The sequence below is a fragment of the Sciurus carolinensis genome, chromosome 8 (assembly GCF_902686445.1).
Source record: "Sciurus carolinensis chromosome 8, mSciCar1.2, whole genome shotgun sequence".
Lineage (NCBI taxonomy): Eukaryota > Metazoa > Chordata > Mammalia > Rodentia > Sciuridae > Sciurus > Sciurus carolinensis.
This window is the reverse complement of record NC_062220.1, coordinates 132,850,515-132,869,136: the sequence shown is the minus strand read 5'-3', so window position 1 is coordinate 132,869,136 and position 18,622 is coordinate 132,850,515. Positions and strand designations below refer to the sequence as shown.

The 18,622-nt window shown below is 44.3% G+C and overlaps 1 protein-coding gene across 1 annotated transcript in view; it reads right to left on the bottom strand.

Annotated features, from left to right (window-relative positions):
• Gcn1 (GCN1 activator of EIF2AK4) overlaps positions 1 to 18,622 on the bottom strand; it is a 60,588-nt gene that overhangs the window by 36,178 nt on the left and 5,788 nt on the right. Inside the window, exons 3-18 of the mRNA XM_047561413.1 lie at positions 15,691 to 15,754; positions 15,042 to 15,173; positions 14,442 to 14,550; positions 11,203 to 11,301; positions 10,980 to 11,114; positions 10,117 to 10,185; positions 9,878 to 9,986; positions 8,952 to 9,026; positions 8,573 to 8,701; positions 7,909 to 7,959; positions 7,500 to 7,598; positions 7,087 to 7,260; positions 4,868 to 5,020; positions 3,065 to 3,157; positions 1,393 to 1,468; positions 1,088 to 1,247 (exon numbers count right to left, since the gene is read on the bottom strand). Coding sequence (XP_047417369.1) covers positions 1,088 to 1,247; positions 1,393 to 1,468; positions 3,065 to 3,157; positions 4,868 to 5,020; positions 7,087 to 7,260; positions 7,500 to 7,598; positions 7,909 to 7,959; positions 8,573 to 8,701; positions 8,952 to 9,026; positions 9,878 to 9,986; positions 10,117 to 10,185; positions 10,980 to 11,114; positions 11,203 to 11,301; positions 14,442 to 14,550; positions 15,042 to 15,173; positions 15,691 to 15,754 — 1,727 coding nt within the window. The remainder of the gene's footprint in view (positions 1 to 1,087; positions 1,248 to 1,392; positions 1,469 to 3,064; positions 3,158 to 4,867; positions 5,021 to 7,086; positions 7,261 to 7,499; positions 7,599 to 7,908; positions 7,960 to 8,572; positions 8,702 to 8,951; positions 9,027 to 9,877; positions 9,987 to 10,116; positions 10,186 to 10,979; positions 11,115 to 11,202; positions 11,302 to 14,441; positions 14,551 to 15,041; positions 15,174 to 15,690; positions 15,755 to 18,622) is intronic.

Sequence of the window (18,622 nt, the reverse complement as noted above, 5' to 3'; positions counted from 1 at the left end):
GCTTCTTGCACTGGAACTTTCAGCTGTGAGATGTGCCTGGAAAGATAAAGCACCTAAAGTCTTCAGAAAGAGAAGAAAATGAAAATTAGTCCAGGACACCTGGCATAAGACTGCCCACACGCCTCCAACAGGTTTACGGAGGAAAGCAGTGAAGCACAGCATAAAGAACATACAACAGGAGTCTCCCCCAAAGAGGTCATCCTCTCACTGGCTGGAAGACCCAGGCAGATCATTTCAGCTCCTGGAACCCTGGAGAGCTCATACAAGGATTATTAATCCCATCTGCATTCATAGGTACCGTGAAAAATCAAAACGGAGAATGGGTAGAAAATGCTTTTAAAATTAAGAGCTTTAAAAGCATAAAGGAGAAAATATCCAAAGAGAAAAAGATGGAGCTGCACATCAAAAGGCAAGAAGAAAGCTGGAAACAGCAGCACACACCTATAATCCCAACTACTTGGGAGGCCGAGGCAGGAGGATCACAAGTTCAAGGCCATTCTGGGCAACCTAGCAAAACAGGTCCCCAGATTTAAAAAATTTTTAAAGGGCTGGGGGAAAAAAAAAAGGGATAGGAGACTGGGGATGTAGCTCAGTGGTAGAGCACTTGCCTAGCATGTATAAGACTCTGAGTTCAATTCTCAACATCACAGGGAAAAGAGAGGCATGGGACCAGGCATGGGGTCCACACCTCTAATTCCAGCAGTTTGGTAGGCTGAGGCAGGAGCATTGCCAAGTTTGAGGCCAGCCTTAGCAACTCAGCAAGACCCAGCCTCAAAAATAAAAATAAATAAATAAATAAAATAAATAAATAAATAAAAGGGTTGATGTAGCTCACAGATAGAATGCCCTTGGGTTCAATCCCCAGTAGGTGGGGGAAGACATGAGAAGGGAAAGAAAAGAGAATCTGAAAAGAAAAAGAAATTCAAAGATGTTACCAGAAACTTGGGGACAGGACAGAAGGTTCTGGCATCACACAGGACCTGAGTGAGAGAACAGCCCAGAAGTTGCCCAGTCAAAATCCCAGGGCATAAGCAGGGTTGGCTCTGTGGGTTCAAGTGGCCCAATTCCAGGGTCCATATGTCCTCACCTTATGAGAACTAAGGACAGCCTTCAGCTCCTCCAGGAGTCCGTAGGCCAGCTTAAAGCCCCCAAGAGAGGACAGCAGCTTCCGAACTGTCTGCTGAGCCTGCCTGCGGACGTGCCAGGTGCGGCTCAGGAGTACCGCCACCAGGGCCCGGTGGTACTGCCTGCAAGCAAAGGGGCAGATGGTTCTGAGGAAGGCTAGGGGGCAGGGTTTTCTATAGCCAACCCTCTCACACACCCCACTTGTCAGACTCCTGCCAAGGTTTGTCTTGTTTGGCCCATGGGACAAGGTAAGTAAGCCTCACGTACTGAACTTTGTTGCCGGTGAGTCTATGTGGGTGATCAAGGAAAAGTCTTTCTGTCAAATGCAACACAGTACACAGGGCTGAAACAGAAGAAATAGTTTTTAAAATAGGCATGTGTATACATGTACGCATATATGCATTCAAAAAGAACTGGAAAATTAACACCAAAATGTAAATGTGATTATCACTGGATGTAAAATTATAGCTCATTTTTATTTCCTTCCATTTGCTTGTTATGGAATATGGAAATTCCATTTGCATTTTGGAATATGGAAAATACACTTTTTTCAGTAACTCAAAATTACTAGATGAGTGCAGTGGTACACACCTGTAATCCCAGCAACTCAGGATGCTGAGGCAAGAGGATTGCAAATTCAAAACTGGCCTCAGGTTGGGCATAGTGGCACATGCCTGTAATCCCAGTGGCTCAGGAGGCTGAGGCAGGAGGACCGCCAGTTCAAAGTCAGCCTCAGCAAAAGTAAAGTGCTAAGCAACTCAGTGAGATCCTGTCTCTAAATAAAAAACTAAATAGGGATGGGGATGTGGCTCAGTGGTCAAGTGCCCCTGAGTTCAATCTCCAGTACCTCAAAAAAAAGTCTCAGCAACTTAGCAAGCAACTAAGCAATTCAGTTGAAACTCTATCTCTAAATAAAATGTGACTTTGCAAGCACAAGGCCCTGGGTTCAATCCCCAGCACCAAAAATAAATAAATAAATAAATAAATAAATAAATAAATAAATAAATAAATAAATAAAATGTGAAAAAGGCTGGGGATGTTGTTCACTGGTTAAGCACCTCTGGGTTCAATTCCTGGTACCATAAATAAATTCACTATGCAGTTCTAAAAAAGAATGAGAATGCTGATTATACACTGGACATGGACTAATTTCCAAGCCTAGGATGCACAGTGTATACAGCAGGCAGACTAGCATTTATGTAAAAGAAATAGAGAACTAGTATACAGAGTTATTCACTTCTGTATTTACAAAATACCAAGGACACAAAAGCAACTGATAACATTGGTTATCTATGGCCAGAAGAAGTGAGTAGACAAAAGATCTAAGCAGGGGTATAATTTTCAGTGCAGACTTCTTATTCTGTCTTTTATTTTTGAATTATATGAATATACTGTCTAATCAAAAACAAACTAAAATTTTTTTAAAGCCAGAAAGTGACTAATAGTTGTAGCTCATTAATAGGTTGTTGTGATTTGTGAGTCAAAAGATTTTTCAAATCACTAATTAGTGGTAGACTCCTCTAAGGCGACCTAGAATTTTACACATACATTTAGAGATCAACTGTTCCTTTCCTGCAAGGATAGAAACCAGTAGTTTCTGTGTCTCCTGGTGGGGGAGTACAGTCTGCACCCTCCACCAGAGCTTCTCAGCTCCTTTTAACATAACTTGAGACAGCACCAATTACCCAATCAGCTATAATTACAGTTAATATCCCAGTTCCACAAGCATTGCTGCTATTTCTCCACAATTCACCAAAGTCCCCCTACTTTCCAAGGCTGACACTCCCTACAGGAATGAACTCGGAATTCAACCACAGTCAAAGCTGTTGACCATATTGCTCTAATCTAAGGTTTTTGCAGAGCTGACTGGTCAAACAAGTGGTCAGGGAAGTATCCTCTCTGAAGACCCACTAAGAGATCTGGCTCCAAGTAAACTCACCATCCTCAGAAGCCATGAGCAGGAATTTCTCAGATGTGAAAATCTGCTTCTTCTCATCCACAACCAGCTGCCAAAAACTGCTCAGTTTGGCCTCTATAAAAAACCAACAGTCACCCCATAACGCAATGCACCATATTCCCCAGGACTGGGCTCTTCCATTCTGAAGCTGCTGGGGAGGCTCTGTGAAGGACCCTAACTGGAGTGAATCATTCCTAGGCTCTACTGTTCTGAGAACTAACCTCAGTCCTTCTGGCATTGCTTCCTGTATGATGGACTTCAGTGGTTCTCTGCTGCCCATGGAAGCCAGGGCTAGCTGTTTCCTGTCTGGAATTCCACCTACTCAGGCACCAAGCTGGAATACTTGTGTTTCACATGTTGTGGCTTTCCCTGCCCTTCCTTGACCGGGGTTGTTTTGACTTACACATGGCCATTCCCTCTTGAGTGAAATCACTCCAAGCCGTCAGGGCTCTAGTTCAAATGCTTCCTTTTTCTGAAGGATTTCCAAACATCCACCTCCTAAATTAAAAGCAATCTCTCCTTCAAAATTGCTATAATGCTACATATTGAGTTAAACTACAGAGGTATTTTTACATCTTCCTGCTCCTGTTATACAGTTAAGCACCCTGAAATTTGCAGAAGCGAGGTCATGTTCATCTTTGCATCCTCCAGGTAGCCCAGAGCCTTGGTACACACAGTGGGCACACAATAATAATACATGAAGAGAGTTGAACTCCATTTCTCAGCACAGGAACAAGTTCTGGTATGTGCATACAGAATGGCAGGTTGCTACAGTTTGGATCTGGAGTGTTTCTCAAATGCTCATGTGTTAGTTAGAGGCCAGGTCCCCAGCCTGTGGTGCTACTGGGAGATGATGGAACCTTTAGGAGGTGAGACACAGTGGAAGTCAGTTAGGTAATTGGGGGCATGCCCTTTAAGGAGATATTGGGACCCTGGCCCTCCTCTATCCCTTCTTTGCTTCCTGGCTACTTTGAGGTAAGCAGCTTTGCTCTACACATGAGCTTTGCTCCCCACCATAATGTTAACTGCCTCACCACAGGCCCAAAAGCAACAGGTCAACCAACCATGGACTAAAACCTCCAAAATTGTAAGCCATAATAAATCTTCCCTCCTTTAAGCTGATTTTCTCAGGTATTTTGTCACAGGAATGGAAAACTAACATAGAGGTGGACTACAGAAAGCATGGAATACAGGCTGGGAGGTAGTTCAGTGGAAAAGTACCTGCCTAGTATGAATGAAGCCCTGGGTTCAATCCCTAGTACTGGGAAAAAAAAAAAAAAAAAAAAAGTAAGCATGGAAAACTAGGAAGCCACAAAAAAAGAATGAGAATACTCTTTTTGTTCTTCTGATTTGGAATTATTTAGAAGATATGCTCTGTATATAATGTGGTGTATATCGTAAGTCAGCATGTTTCATTACACATTGACCCTATCTGGACACAAAACTGGTAATGCTGTCCAAAGGGAGAAACAGTGGCTGGAAGAAAGGCTACAGGGAAACTTTTCACTTCCATAGTTTAAGAATTTTGTACCCAATGAATATAAAAGAAGGTAAGACCAATACTAAGCAGGTCATTCTGGGCATCGTCTACAAACCCACGTCCCAGAGTGAAGCAGAACAGTGACAGAGTCCCCTGGCCTGCATTCCCATTGCTCAGTGCAACCCTGAGGCTCATCCCTGCACACGGCAAGCAGCCCTGCAGCTGATCAACTGATGAGCTGATCCTAAACATCAAGGCACTCGTTCCAAGGACTCTGAAAGAGTCGGACATCTCTGGACCCTTACCAGCCTGTGAGTCAGCCACTGAAAGCTTTGATAGTAACAAGGCTGCGGCAGCACCTTCAGCAACTGTCAGAACCTGAGTGCTCTGGGAGGCTGCCTTCTCCACTGTCTGGATGAGCAGGGGCAGTAAGTCCAGGGCCTGCAACAATGTGTCACCTGTGAAGAGAGGACATGCACTTTAAGGAACATCCTGACCTTCGGGGCTGACAAGATCACTTGAAAAAGGAGTTATCCACCCAGGTGTAGGACTGATGACTAAAACCCTTCAATCAGTTTGTCAAATATCTAGCCGGGCATGGTGGTACACACCTGAAATACCAGCAACTCAGGAGGCTGATATAGGAGTATTGCAAGTTCAAGGCCAGCCTTAGCAATTTAGCAAGACACTATCTCAAAATAAAATATAAAAAGGGCCAGGGATATAGTTCAGTAGTAAAATCAACCCTGGGTTCAATCCCTAGCACTGGGGGAGCAGAGGGGGGAAATTTGTCAAATATCTCAAAGAACTGGACCAATACTGCCAAAAAAAAAAACAAAAACCAATATCGCAAACAACTGGAGTTTGAATCTGAGCTCATTTCAAACTTACAACCATAAAATTAGAGGAAGAAGGATCCTTATTGATCCAACTATCCAGCTATCTGATGGATTTGAAAACAGGTTAAGTGAATTGGCCAAAGTCATACAACTGGTTGACACAGAACCACCACTAACTTCAAGTCTATCAATTCTTGTCTGGTGCTCTTCCCCTATACCAAATGACCTCTGGATCCAAATCCCAAAACTAGAAAAACTAGAATTAATCTGCTGATCTATAAACACATTTTTTTAAAAGTCAATTTGAACTATAGTTAAATTCATGTTTTTATGATGTACTAGCTGGGTACATCAGAACATATCATGGTATGACTATTATAATAATATCATGCATATGAATCCAAAAAATGATTATTCTAATGATTTATATTGTTTATTTATTTGTAGGCTGAGGATTAAACCCAGGACCTCTCGCATGCTAGGCAAGTGCTCAACCACTAAGCTATATCCCCAGTCCTACGTTTACTTGCAGAACTAATTCGAGCTAAAGAGACAAGGTTAAAGTCTCTGCCATCTACAAGTCAACCTAAAATCAAGGTTGATCAATACAGCAAAAATGCAACTGATACCTAAATATGCAAAGTGTTTTTAAATAAGGATACGAGTTCACAATATCTCTAAGGTAGCTGACAATGTATTAAATATACTGCCATCCACGGGAGTCTATGACTTCAATCAGCACTTATCTGTGGCTTTGCATAAACCTCATAAACCACTGCAGATGATGATTTATGACTGAGTTTAGAGATGTGTTTCAGGAAAAGATTCACTGCTCTCAACTAAGTGCAAATATCTCTTCTGTCACATTCTTCTTCTTTAATCATTAAGAGATGTGTGGATACAAAGTTCATCAGACAAGACACATTTCACATAAAGTATGCTCTCGCTAGGGGAGGCTCTGGAATTGCTTAGATGTTTCTTTAAATACAATTCATTATAAATTTAAAATAAACATTATCATTTAAAAGAAACATGAGCCTATGTTGGGTGCTGTGGTACACACCTATAATTCCAACAGGGAGGCTGAGGCAGAAGGACCACAAGTTCAAGCCCAGCCTCAGCAATTTAATGAGACCCTTTCTCAAAATAAAAAATAAAAAGAGCTGAGGATGTAGTTCAGTGGTACAGCACCCCTACCACCAAAAGATAAAAAATTAATTTAAAAAATATAAGGCTATCTCAGAGACACAAGTCATCATTAGAGTTTGTTAGCTTGTGGATCAAACTCCTTCACAACTTTCTCCTAGATCTGCTTGGACAGAAGTGGATGCCCATGACAGTACTGAAGGGTGAGCTGTGGTCATTTTTAACAGATCCAGAGTAAAGTTTACTTGAAAATGAACCTTTTAAATCAGTCTTATAATCATTTGTCCATGATCTCAGATGTTGCCATGACAGGTTCTGAGTATGGGTCCTCTCAGAATAAAGCTTTGAACTTGAAAGTCTGATAAGGGGAGGAACCAGGAAATGTGAAGACTGGGCTCTGATTCTGGATTTAGAGATGACCAAAAGGTTCAGGAGGAAATGATGCAAAATAAGCTGAACCATCAGCTTGGGATGGTGATAATGCTCTGAAGATTCAGTCACCTCCATGCAAGAGGCCTTGACTATGGGCAGCATCTTACCTCGGAAGGAGGCCAACATACACTGCAGGTAGGCATGCCTCACTGCAGAGGTGGAAGTTTTAAGGCTGAAAGCTTTCTTGAACCAGTCAGTGAGTTTCTTGGGTACTTCCGTAGTGAACCGGTTGCACCAGAGAGCCAGGACAGAGACAGCATGTACCAAAGTACCTTCATGAACTAGAGAAAGAAGCAAATTCCCCATTAGTGTGATATAACCACATCAAATCACTGCAAGCAGCACAAGAAAGCAAGCAAGCAAATACCAAGGGGAGGAAGCAGAGGCATTTCAGACTATTCCCAGTCCTGCTAACCAAGGGAGGTGTGCCTTCAGAAGAAGGTTATGGAAGGCTTCAATGTGAAAAAGTATAGCTGAGAAGGGGTCAGGACTCCATGCTCCCCGTGCTGCACAGGATTACCTTCCTGCTGGAGGAACGGGATGAACAGCTCAGCCACGGTCCCATTCAGAACTTGACCGAAAGGCCCAGATACCACATGATGACTGACACTTCCAATCCCTGAAAGGAAGAGTCCCTGCTCAGTCCTCTATCTGCAAAAACCCTAGCAGGCAAGTCTTCCTGCCACTGCCACTGGGTTCCGCAGAAGCCACGCCTCTTCTCTATTACTGACCCTCCCTCAATTCACAGTGTTGAGTTTTATAGCAGACAAGCCTCTGGCCAGGCAGCAATCTTGGGAGGTAAGCTGGCCCCGTCAGGACAGCCAGAGATGTCAGGATCCAAAGAGGGATTTGCCTCGCCTGAAGGATATGCTAAACTTTACCCAGTACTGCACCACACTTCGAGGGCCTGGACTCAAGAAGCCCTGTACCTGAGAGGACGCTGATCTTCTGGGCTACAATAGTCAGCTTTCCTTCTGAGCCTGAGAGGAGAAAAGCAACGGTTCAAGTTCACATCAACCACATATCCCCAGGGGTTGACCAATGCAGTCATGAGGTGACCATCATACATTATAGACTCCAGAACGAGCCCTTCTGGTGTGAAACTGGGTTTAAAATAACATTTAATAGCTTTGGACTAAAAAAGTACTTTTCTTAGAAAACAATTTGAGAAACAAAAAGGAAAATATTTATTAAATTACTCACATTCCCACTACCCAAAGACATTATTAATATCTTTTTTTTTTTTTTTTGGGTGCTGGGGATCGAACCCAGGGATTTGAGCTTGCAACGCAAGCACTCTACCGACTGGGCTATCTCCCCAGTCCCATTATTAATATCTTGGTGTATTTCCTTTAGTGTTTTCTGCAATACCTATAGAAGAATATATACTTAAAAACAAAAACACTGAGATCACCCCAACTACACCACCTTGAGTGTGCTTCTGTTCAGGTCACACATACACAGTCCAGCATCCCCATGGCCACATGGTCCTGCCACAAGCAGACTCAGAACCAAGTCCCCACCAGATCTGGGGTCCCAGGGAATGCTGGGGTCATACTTCAGGCATTCCCAGGGCCAAGAGGGCCTGCTCACCTCCAAGAATTGCAAACAGGTGCCTGGTCAGGGCCTCCATGGCTGAGGAGTCGCTGCATTGGCGGGCCAGGTTGCGTAGTGCCAACACAGCTTCGTCCATCAGACGGGGACTGTTGGATTTCAGTTGATCTAGACACACAGAGCCATTGCTGAAGGGCTGCAGGCAGCTGAACATCCATACTTCAGTCTGTTTTTCCCAGGCTCCCCCTCTTCACTCATTATCTTGAGAAAGAAACCCTACTTATGTAGGTGGTTGACGTCTTATTTCTAACGTGAGCTGTCCCCTACTCCCTTTCCAACAAGAAATGTAACAAATACAACCAAAATCCTTAGATTTGAGGGGCACATTGAGGGGCCTGCGAGGGGTCAGGCTACTCACTAGCCAGGCCTTTCACAATGTCCAGGGCATACTGGCTGAGGTCAAGTGTCACTGATGCCAGGAGACTGGAGATGGCTAAGGGAACAGAAAACATTCTCAGGTCAGTCTGAAGGATCAAGGACTGTGCTCTACTCTCTACTCTCCAGCAAATGCCACCAGGTCTGCTTTCTAGTCACATGTAAACATGACCACCTTCATCTCTACAGGGGTGAAAGAGTGGTCACAACCTTGAATCAAAGCTCTGCTGAAAAGTTATGTACTACCCCATCCCAATCACCCCTCCAACATTCTACCAATCCTGTTACCAAGACAAACAGGGAGAGACTCAACCCTCATACTTAATTTTTTTCAAGTGTCACCTTTACACTAAGTCTACACTGTCTGGAGAAGAGGTTCTTTTATGTTTTTTTGTTGTTGTTGTTGTTTTGTTTGTTTGTTTGTTTGTTTTGGTGCTGGGAATCAAACCCATGGCCTTGTGCTTGAAAGGCAAGCACTTTACTGACTGAGCTATATCCCCAGCCCCAGAAGAGGTTCTTAACCTGATCTTTTTTTAGATGTTGACAGACCTTTATTTTATTCATTTATTTATATATGATGCTGAGAACCAAACCCAGTGCCTCACACATGCTAGCCAAGTGCTCCACCACTGAGCCACAATCCCAGCCCCAACCTGAATGATCTTAAATCACTAAAATCATATGCAGCATTCTAAGTGGATATACTTTTGTGTGTTCTTTTAACAAGAAAGCCCATGACTTTCAGCATATTTTGTAGAGGATCACTGATCTCTCTTCCAAGGTCTCGAAGAGGTAACAGTGAATACATCTCCCACTCCCAACTCGCACATGCCTCCTGCTGCCAATCATCAGGAGTAGAGCTGATGCAGCAACTCAATCCTCCCATCAACCTGTTCGGCAGGCACCTACTTTCAATAACATTCTCTGGACTCCTCAGTAAGGACTTCTGTATGGTGGGCAGAATCAGATCCTTAAATTCTGAGTGAGACATGTATCGGAGCAAAGGGGCACAGTTATCCTACAAAGAAAAAGGAGTCAAGCACCAAGTTCTCATGGAATAGACAGGGAATAAAGGGCAGTGGTGTGTCCTAGAATTTAAAATAGGACTTGAGGTTTGTCTAGGCAAGGAAGGCGCACCACCCACTCACCAACAGGTACTTTGGAGGCTTTACTTTGCTCATCAGAATGTTCTTCACGTAGAAATCCAGCAGGGCACTCTAGAGGACATAAGAATCTGGATGGACCCTGGTCCTCTAAAGTGTCTGGCCTACAAGGTCTCTCTTGGGGGAGCCCCCAAAGAACACAAGCCAATACCCCAAAATCTCAGGGGTAAGTACACTGATCATGCTAATCCATCTGGAAGCCCTCCAAGGTTTTCCATGGCTCTTTGGATAAAGTCCGAAGACTGTGGCATAGTTTGTAAGGCCCTGCCTGCTCCCAGGAGCTGCACCTTGCATCTTTCACCCACACCTGCCACTCCCAACTGCATCGGCCTCCATGCTCCTCCCACCAGCTGGCTTCTCAGCTCTTCCTCACCTCTTCACCTGCTAACTTCTCTTCCACCCTCAAAGTTCCTTCATCAGAGATGTGTTCCCTGACCCAAGGCCCAAGTCAGGTTCCCCTGATGCTATCCACAGCTTCTCACACTTTCCTTGGTAGCACCTGTCACAGTAATAATTAACTAGATGACCATCCTTTTCAGATTCAGTTCTGCAGGAATTATAGCTCCCTTACTCCCTGCTGCATTCCCAGCACCTGGCAGTGCTGGCACATGGCCACGGCTCAATGGAGAGGAATAAATGCCTGCACGAACAAGCAAACCATCATTCTAATAATTACACCAGGATTCACCACAAGCCAGACTGCAGGGAAAACTATCCAATTCTCTGAAGTTCATTATCATGGCAAAAGGCTGAGGTCTCATGTGTGAAAACCAACAATTTGAGATGAGACCAGCAGCTCAGGCCACAAAGGCAAAACCAGACCCATTGTCACTGTTCCTGGCACTTACCTTGTGCCGATTGACCACATCCATCTCCTTGTGGCTTGTGCAGAACTGCACTAGCAGCCCCAGCATGCCAGCATAGTTCTGGTTGGGTTCTAGGCTAAGAATGGCTGACAAGTACTGTTCCACCAGCCCAGGGTTCTGAAGAGGAAAGCGGAAGTCAGATGTCTCAAATGGCAGCAAGGACATGGAAGAAGCATTGCCAGCCACCTCCTGCCAGCCCTGTCACCTCTTTCCATAGCTTGGTGAGTTTCTTCACCGCACCATCCACAGCATGCTTGTGAGAGCCACCCAGCACCTCCAGCAGGAGCAGACACTGAACCTCCACCTGCCAGGGCAGGGAAAGACATGGGTCAGGATGTGACAAGGAAGTGGGGGTCCTGTAGCCCTCACAGCCTGCTGAAGACCTTCATCAGGCCCTTCAGATCCTGGTTTCATCTTTACTCTTCCATTCAACTCCAGCCTGATTCTCTTCCCCTCCCCCCACTCTTAGTCCTGTCCTTTAATTATGCTAGCATTTATTTAATAAATATTGTAAGTGCCTACTCTGAGTCAGACAATGAAGACACACAGGGAACACAACAGAACAGAGGAAGAGAAAGATATTAAATGAATAAAGACACAAGTGAATACATAATTTCAGCGAGACAGGTGCTATGCAGGAAAAGAACAGGGGCCTGTTTCATATACTTATCTGCCCTTTCTTTCATTAAGTTCACAAATGCCTGCTATACAATGACCAAATGGCAGGCACCATGCTAACAACTATGGATACAAAAGTAAAGCTCAAAACAGTTAATTCTAGATGACACAGCACTCACTATTCAACCCAGAGGGTACTCAGAGGTACTCAACTAAAAAATCTCAGACTTTATGTGCCATAAGACACCCAAGGTCACTGGAAAGCAGTGAGATTTGCCATCCTGAGAAAAGGGATACACTTGCAAAATCAAAGGTGTTGAATTTCATTTGCCCATGTACAAAATGACACACACACAAGTTATTCACTGCAGCATTGTCTCTAACAATAAAAGATCATAAACAACATAAATAGTTATCAACAGAGGACCAGGTATATACATTATATAATGACAAACTATATGCTGCCCTGGGACAAATTCTAAGACTAAAAAAAGTGAAAGAAGAAAAGTAAGTACAGTATGTTACCATTTTATTTAAGAGTGTTTGGTCACATGTACAGAGAACATACCTATATTAACAAAAACTAGTAAGGGAAGGAACCAAGATAGCTAGGGACAGGGGTGGGAAGGCAACCAATATATCCTTCTACACCTGTTGGATTTTGAACTTTTTCTTTTAGTAATAAAATTTTTTTAAGCTTGCTGATATCACATTCAGAACTATACTGATGGGCTGGGGTTGTGGCTCAGTGGTAGAGCACTCGCCCAGCATGTGAGGCATTGGGTTTGATTCTCAGCACCACATATAAACAAATAAACAAAATGTCCATCAACATCTTAAAAAAAAAAAAAAAGAACTACATTGCTGTTCCCTCTCCCTGGAATGTTCTAACCCTTGATCTGGGTATGGCTAATCCTCCCATATCCTTCAGGTCCTTGCTCAAATGACACCTTCCACCACCTTCCACCCCTCTATTCCCTCACCCTGCTTTGCTCAGCACTCATTATGTTCTACAGTTTACTTGTGGACTTATGCATTGTCTACCTTCTCCACAAGAGTGTAAGCTCTAGGGCTGAGTGTAGCTCAGTGGCAGAGTGCTTGCCTAGCACATGTGAGGCACTGGGTTCCATCCTTAGCATCACATAACAAAATAAATAAAGGTATTGTGTCCATCTATAACTAAAAATATTAAAAAAAAAAAAAAAAAGTGTAATCTCCATGGAAGCAAGATGCTCCTCTGCCTTCTTGTTCACACATTAGCTAGCGCTCGCTTTGACAGCAACACCAGCACATGAGAGGCCCTAGACATACTTGAGCAACTGAATGAAACCCAACATATATAATCAACATCAGCAACCAGCGAAGGAAAACCCAGATTCTAAACCCAGAAAAACCAGGCAGCCACAAAATACCTGATGCATTCCTTCCAGACCACAACACTCCAGGGCTGACCTCCCACTCACTAAACCACAAGCTGGGTGACTTACCTTAGATATAGGTTATAAAAATTCACTGGAGGTAAGCCATGAGCTCACCTAGGATGAACCACCTTATAAGAAGAATGTCTTCTGGTGACAAAGAAACCCTCCAACTAAAGGGGTTCAAGAGAGTCCCAGTTCACACCAATTACAGCATGTACACTACCTGGGAGATTTCGGAGTTTTAATCCATCATTAATTAATCACTGAAGAACACTCCATGGCTGCCCCCAGAGGTGTGGTACTAGATAAGCTCCCAGGGATGAGGCTATCTATCCATCCAATTTGCTTGCTGCTTCATGGAGAGGTGCTTCATGGAGAGGTGCTTTGTCATTTACAGCCACCCGATGAGCACTCTACAGTTTCTATGGCCATTTCACTTGCCTTGAACTGAGCCTCTCTTGGTAACTCCTTTTTTTTTTTTTTTGCAATGCTGGTGACTGAACCCAGAGCCTCACACATGCTAAGTTCTCCATCATTATTTTGAGACAGGGTCTCACTAAGTTGTTCAGGCTAGTCTTGAACTTGCAATCCTCCTGCCTCAGTCTCCTCAGTTGCAGGGATTACAGATATGTGCCACCATACTCAGCAATAATAACCCTCAGAGATGTGTGGGTGGGTACTGTTTTTTCCCTTTCTGCAGATGAGCAAACAGGCTCAGAAGTTAAGTGACCTGGCCAAATCTCATGGCTAAAACTCAGATCCATACCAAGATCTCAGATTCCTTTTCACTAAACTATAAACCATTTCTCCTGACATATATTGAGCATAGCTACTCATTCAAAAAAAAAAAAAAAAACTCCCCACCTGCCTATTAGGCCATCTCTAGTAAGTAGACATATGGGAACGAAAAGTAGAGAATGTGAAAAGAACAAGCAAAGAAAGGGAGGAGAGAATTTAAGGACCAAAAGGCAGCGCAAGAATTCCAGCCCGCTAGCCAGTTCAAACTAGCCAGTTTCTTCGAAAGTCAAACACAGGGAAAGGAATGATTATCCAGGGGGAAAGAAAAGAGGTTTACACTATTGTACTTCCAGGTTTGCTTTCTGGCTGCCTTTCCCACTTCTGGCTTGTCACATTTTCCGTACATGCCATGATGGCATGATGTTCCTCTTGTGCATAATTCACTGTATTCTCTGTGCCTCACAGAAAAGTTCAAAAATGTATTGTGAATTGATGAATGTGATTATGCTGCACTTGTGCCCAATTGCCAAAGTCACATGTCTAGGGGTAATTCAAAGTGCTTTGTCACAGACACCTGGAAGAGCACATTGCACAGAGGAGGTACTAAAATACCCCTAACTCCACGCAGAAAGCTAACCCTCACTTCTCCAATGACCTGGGAACCTACCAGTTTATTCCAGATGTCTCCTTGCCGCTTTGCTTTTGAGGAAAAGACAATGCGCACTAAAAGGCAGGTCCAGGTCAGAGCCAGCAAGGCGGCTGAGCCACTGCTCTTACTGCAAAGGGGAGGAGAGGAGAGGGTGAGTGCAGAGGAAAAAACCCTCTATCTGAAAGACAAATATTCAACCCACAGCCCTGCCTAGTACATAGGACCCTCTCTTTACCAAACAGGGCAGAAATCCATGCCCCATAAATCATCCATGACAATTCAGGAAAAAAGAGTCAGGTCTCATTTGCCAAAGTTCCATCTCTTGGCACTTACAACTCTAAAAACAAAAGGATGGCTTTCCCTCCAGTGCCTTGCTTCCACTGGTTCCCAGCCCTGCTCCTCAGGAAAGTGGTGATTCACCACTGAGCTGCCCATCCCCACTCCTCCCTCCACCAGAGGCTGACTCGAGGCTGACTCTAAGCAGACTCCAAACAGACTCTAGGGCCATTCAAAGTGCAAAGGGCTAAGAACCAGGTATACAAGTGAGGTTCATCTGCAGCCTAGCCTAAATGAGCAGGATACACCAAATCCCAAGGAGTCACCATCTTTACTACTTACCTGGGAACGCCTGCTTTGGAGCCAATGCCTGAAGACTGCAGAGAGTGCAGGAGGTTCTTAGCAGTGGCCTCTGGCTGGGCCTCAGCCAACTGCTGGATGGCTGCCTGTAGGGCCCTGCGGGAGGCTGCATCTCTAAAGAAGAAAAGAAGGGGAAAGGTGAGTGTGTGGACTTGGGCAGGACAGGGCTTCTTGAGCCAAGCACTGGCCTTTCTCAGAGAAAACATGATCACACTGTATTCCGATGGACAGACTACAGGACTATGAAATAACTGGAGAAATTCACCTCCTCCCAGAGTTTTAAAAGTAGCTGATAAGGGCAAATGAGTCATTAAGGGTATAGGGCTTCCAGTTAGTCTGAGTGCTTTTACATGTATGACCAAGGATGGCACACACGCTGAGCACCTGGGACAAGGCAGGCATGGTTCTGGGCCTTTATACTAACTAACGCCACCTGTATAAGTGGATAACGGAGCATTCCCAGTCTGTAGACAAGGAGACTAAGACACAAAGAGGTTTAGAACTTGCCCAGGATCCAGCAGCTAGTTGTGGACCCGGGCAGTCTGGCTCCGATGTGTATGGTCTAACCACTTTCCCATACCATCTCTCTGTACCAAGTGCTCCAGACACTGGGCCCCTGGTTGGGATTCACCTGTATCGATGCAGAGTCAAGCAGAACAACTTGCAGAGCCCTTTTACTGCTCCCTCTGGCAGATCTGAAACCCAAGATCACACAGAAATTGATCAATAAAAGACAAAGTGAGCATCTGCTTCAGCTAGGCATTTTGCCAGGCAGGGTCTTGGCCACTGGATGCTGACATGCCCCACATGAGATAAAATCCCCAGGAGGAAAAAACAAAACAAAATAAACAAACAAAAAAAGCAGACCCTAGGAAAATGTCTGGAACAGAAAAGCTTTAGGGAGATATTTGCTAAATGAATGAAACAAAACAAGTACAAGTGGGGGCTGGGGCTGGGGCTCAGTGGTAGAGCACTTGCCTGGCATGTGTGAGGTACTGGGTTTGATCCTCAGCACCACATATAAACAAATGAATAAAATAAAGGTCTATCAACATCGAAAAAAAAAAAAAAAAGTACAAGTAGTTTCAAAATACTCTGTGCTCTCCATGGAGCAGAGGTTTGGGAATTCTGAACTATTCTGCTCCATGTTCTGGATGCTGGTTACATAACATGTTATGATTTGTAATGATTCAGCAAGCTGCTTGCTTACAATCTGTGTACCTTTCTTTATGTTTATCCTAATAAACAGTTCAAAATGCACTATAAGCCAGGCCCAGTGGTGCATACCTACAGTTCCAGTTACCTGAGGAGCTGAGGCATGAGGATCACAAGTTAAAGGTCAACCTGGACAATTTAGCAAGACCCTGTCTCCAAGAAAAGAAAAGAAAAACCAATGGCATATACCTATAATCCCAGCTACAGGGAGGCTAAGTCAGGAAGATCCCAAGTTTGAGGTCAGTCTCAGCAATTTAGAGAGACTGGTCTCAAAAAAGGGCTAGAGATGTAGCTCAGTGGTAGAGTGCCCCTGGGTTCAATCCCCTAAACCTAAAAAAAGAAAAAGAAAGAAAGAAAAGCACAAGGTTAAAGTACCATGAGGAACTAGAAAAGAAAAGAGACCTTAACTGGAGTCGTTTCTGAAATTTTGAAGGACCCTAAGCATGGCCTGTAGATTAGTAAGTAGGTTATGCAGATATGCAAAGAGAAGGCAGCACATGCTCAGTGGTATTACTGTGAGCAGAAACTCAGGGCACTGAAAGGCAAGGTCCGCTATTACCCAGTAAGTGCTGCTCTGAGCATTTTACACTCATGAACTGACTTAATCCCCACAAAGAGGGCTCTGTTGTTATTAAGCCCTCTTTAAGATGAAGAAAATGAGCACTAGGAACCCAAGCAGGGTCGTCAGAGAGAATCAGGCAGTTTGGTCAACCAAGAGTGCTCAGGAATGTTAGAAAGCCAACATGTGACATGCGCTACAGACTGAGCTCCAGACCAGAGACTACAGACAAAGGTGGGAGGCACCCAAGAACAAGAGACCCATGAAGGGCTCACAAGGTGCCTGCATTCCAGGCCCCCAGATGACGGAGGAGAAATGAATGAGGGGCAGGGATCCAGTTCCCCAGGGCTCTCAATCCTGTATTGTCAATCTGATTTAGGGCTACGTCAGTAACTGAGGAAAAGTAAATGGGACCAGAAATGGGTGGTGGCTAAGAGGACGGCAATAACAGCAGCTAATGTACCCTGCGAGCACACCACAGCCAGGTGATACATAGAACAGCATCAGGCATGTTTTACTTCTCATGCCAACCTGAGACAGGTATACTGCCATCTCCAAGTTAAAAAAAAAAAAGACAGACTCAGAGAGGTAAAGTGACTGAGGCAGGTCACACTGCCACTATGTGGCAAAGCATAGCTAGAGCATAAAGTCCAGCTGAGCCTCTCATCACCGACTACAGAACTAGAAAAAAGCTCAGACACAGGGGACAGTGAGTCTCGCGTTCAAGTCTATGGAGGCAGGCCTCAGGCTCAGGCTGGGCTGGGAGATGTGCACCAACAGCCCCCAAGATCAGCCAGCTCTGGGAAAGTCCTCAAGACCTCACCCTGGCTGGAAATACCTCACCCTACCTTTGGTTAACTTACTTGACTATCTGTTACCATCACAAATGAAGGCAAGAATAATTATCACTATACAACAGCCCCTCCTTGCACTCAAAAATTAGAATACCAAGAATTAATGATTTCATGAAGGAGTTAGTTAACTTTCCACAATCAACTTGTACATCAAAGACTAAGCCCTTCACAAACACTTCACTCTGAAATGTAGAATTTCAGGGTGACAGAAGAGTAAAATCACCCTCAAAAGGTCCTGTGTAATTCATAAACTTTACCCCTACAACCGGGACAAGGTGGGGGATGTAGTAATCCACAGTCATTTCCCAGAGAGAGTCAACCATTATGGCTCAGTACACGTATCCAGATGATGACATCAAAGGGCAGTCTTTACTAAGGAGAACCATGTTGAAAAAGAAACCTGAGGCCATAAACTCACACACTAAAGATGAATACACAGGCCAAGTTCTCAGTAGCTCACACACAGCAATTTGCTTCATTTATATACCACTTTAACAAGCTTGGGTATGTTGCCCAGACAGCAGCAGTTGAGAAGCATCAAAAGAGGACAGGGGTGAAGAGTGGTGGAAAGTAGGCTCTTCACTAATGTGAGTGGGAGCTGACAGAAGGGGAGACCCAACTCCACACAGCCATGGCTCAAACTTGAGCAAACACAGGAATCTCCTAGAGGGCTCAGGATCCACCCCAGGGCTTTCTGAATCTGAGTTACTTGGTGGAATTGAGAATCTAACAAGTTCTGAGGCAATGCTGATGCTAAGAGTCTAGGGACCACACTGTGATAACCAATGCTGTACAATAAAAGAACACATCAAGAAGAAATTTAAAAAAGTAACAAGGACTTGTTGAATGAAGGCAAAATGGTCGTACAGAGCCCCATAGGTCATAGGGATGTTCCCTCAGTTAGAAGACAGGATCAGGATAACTAGATGTGCCTG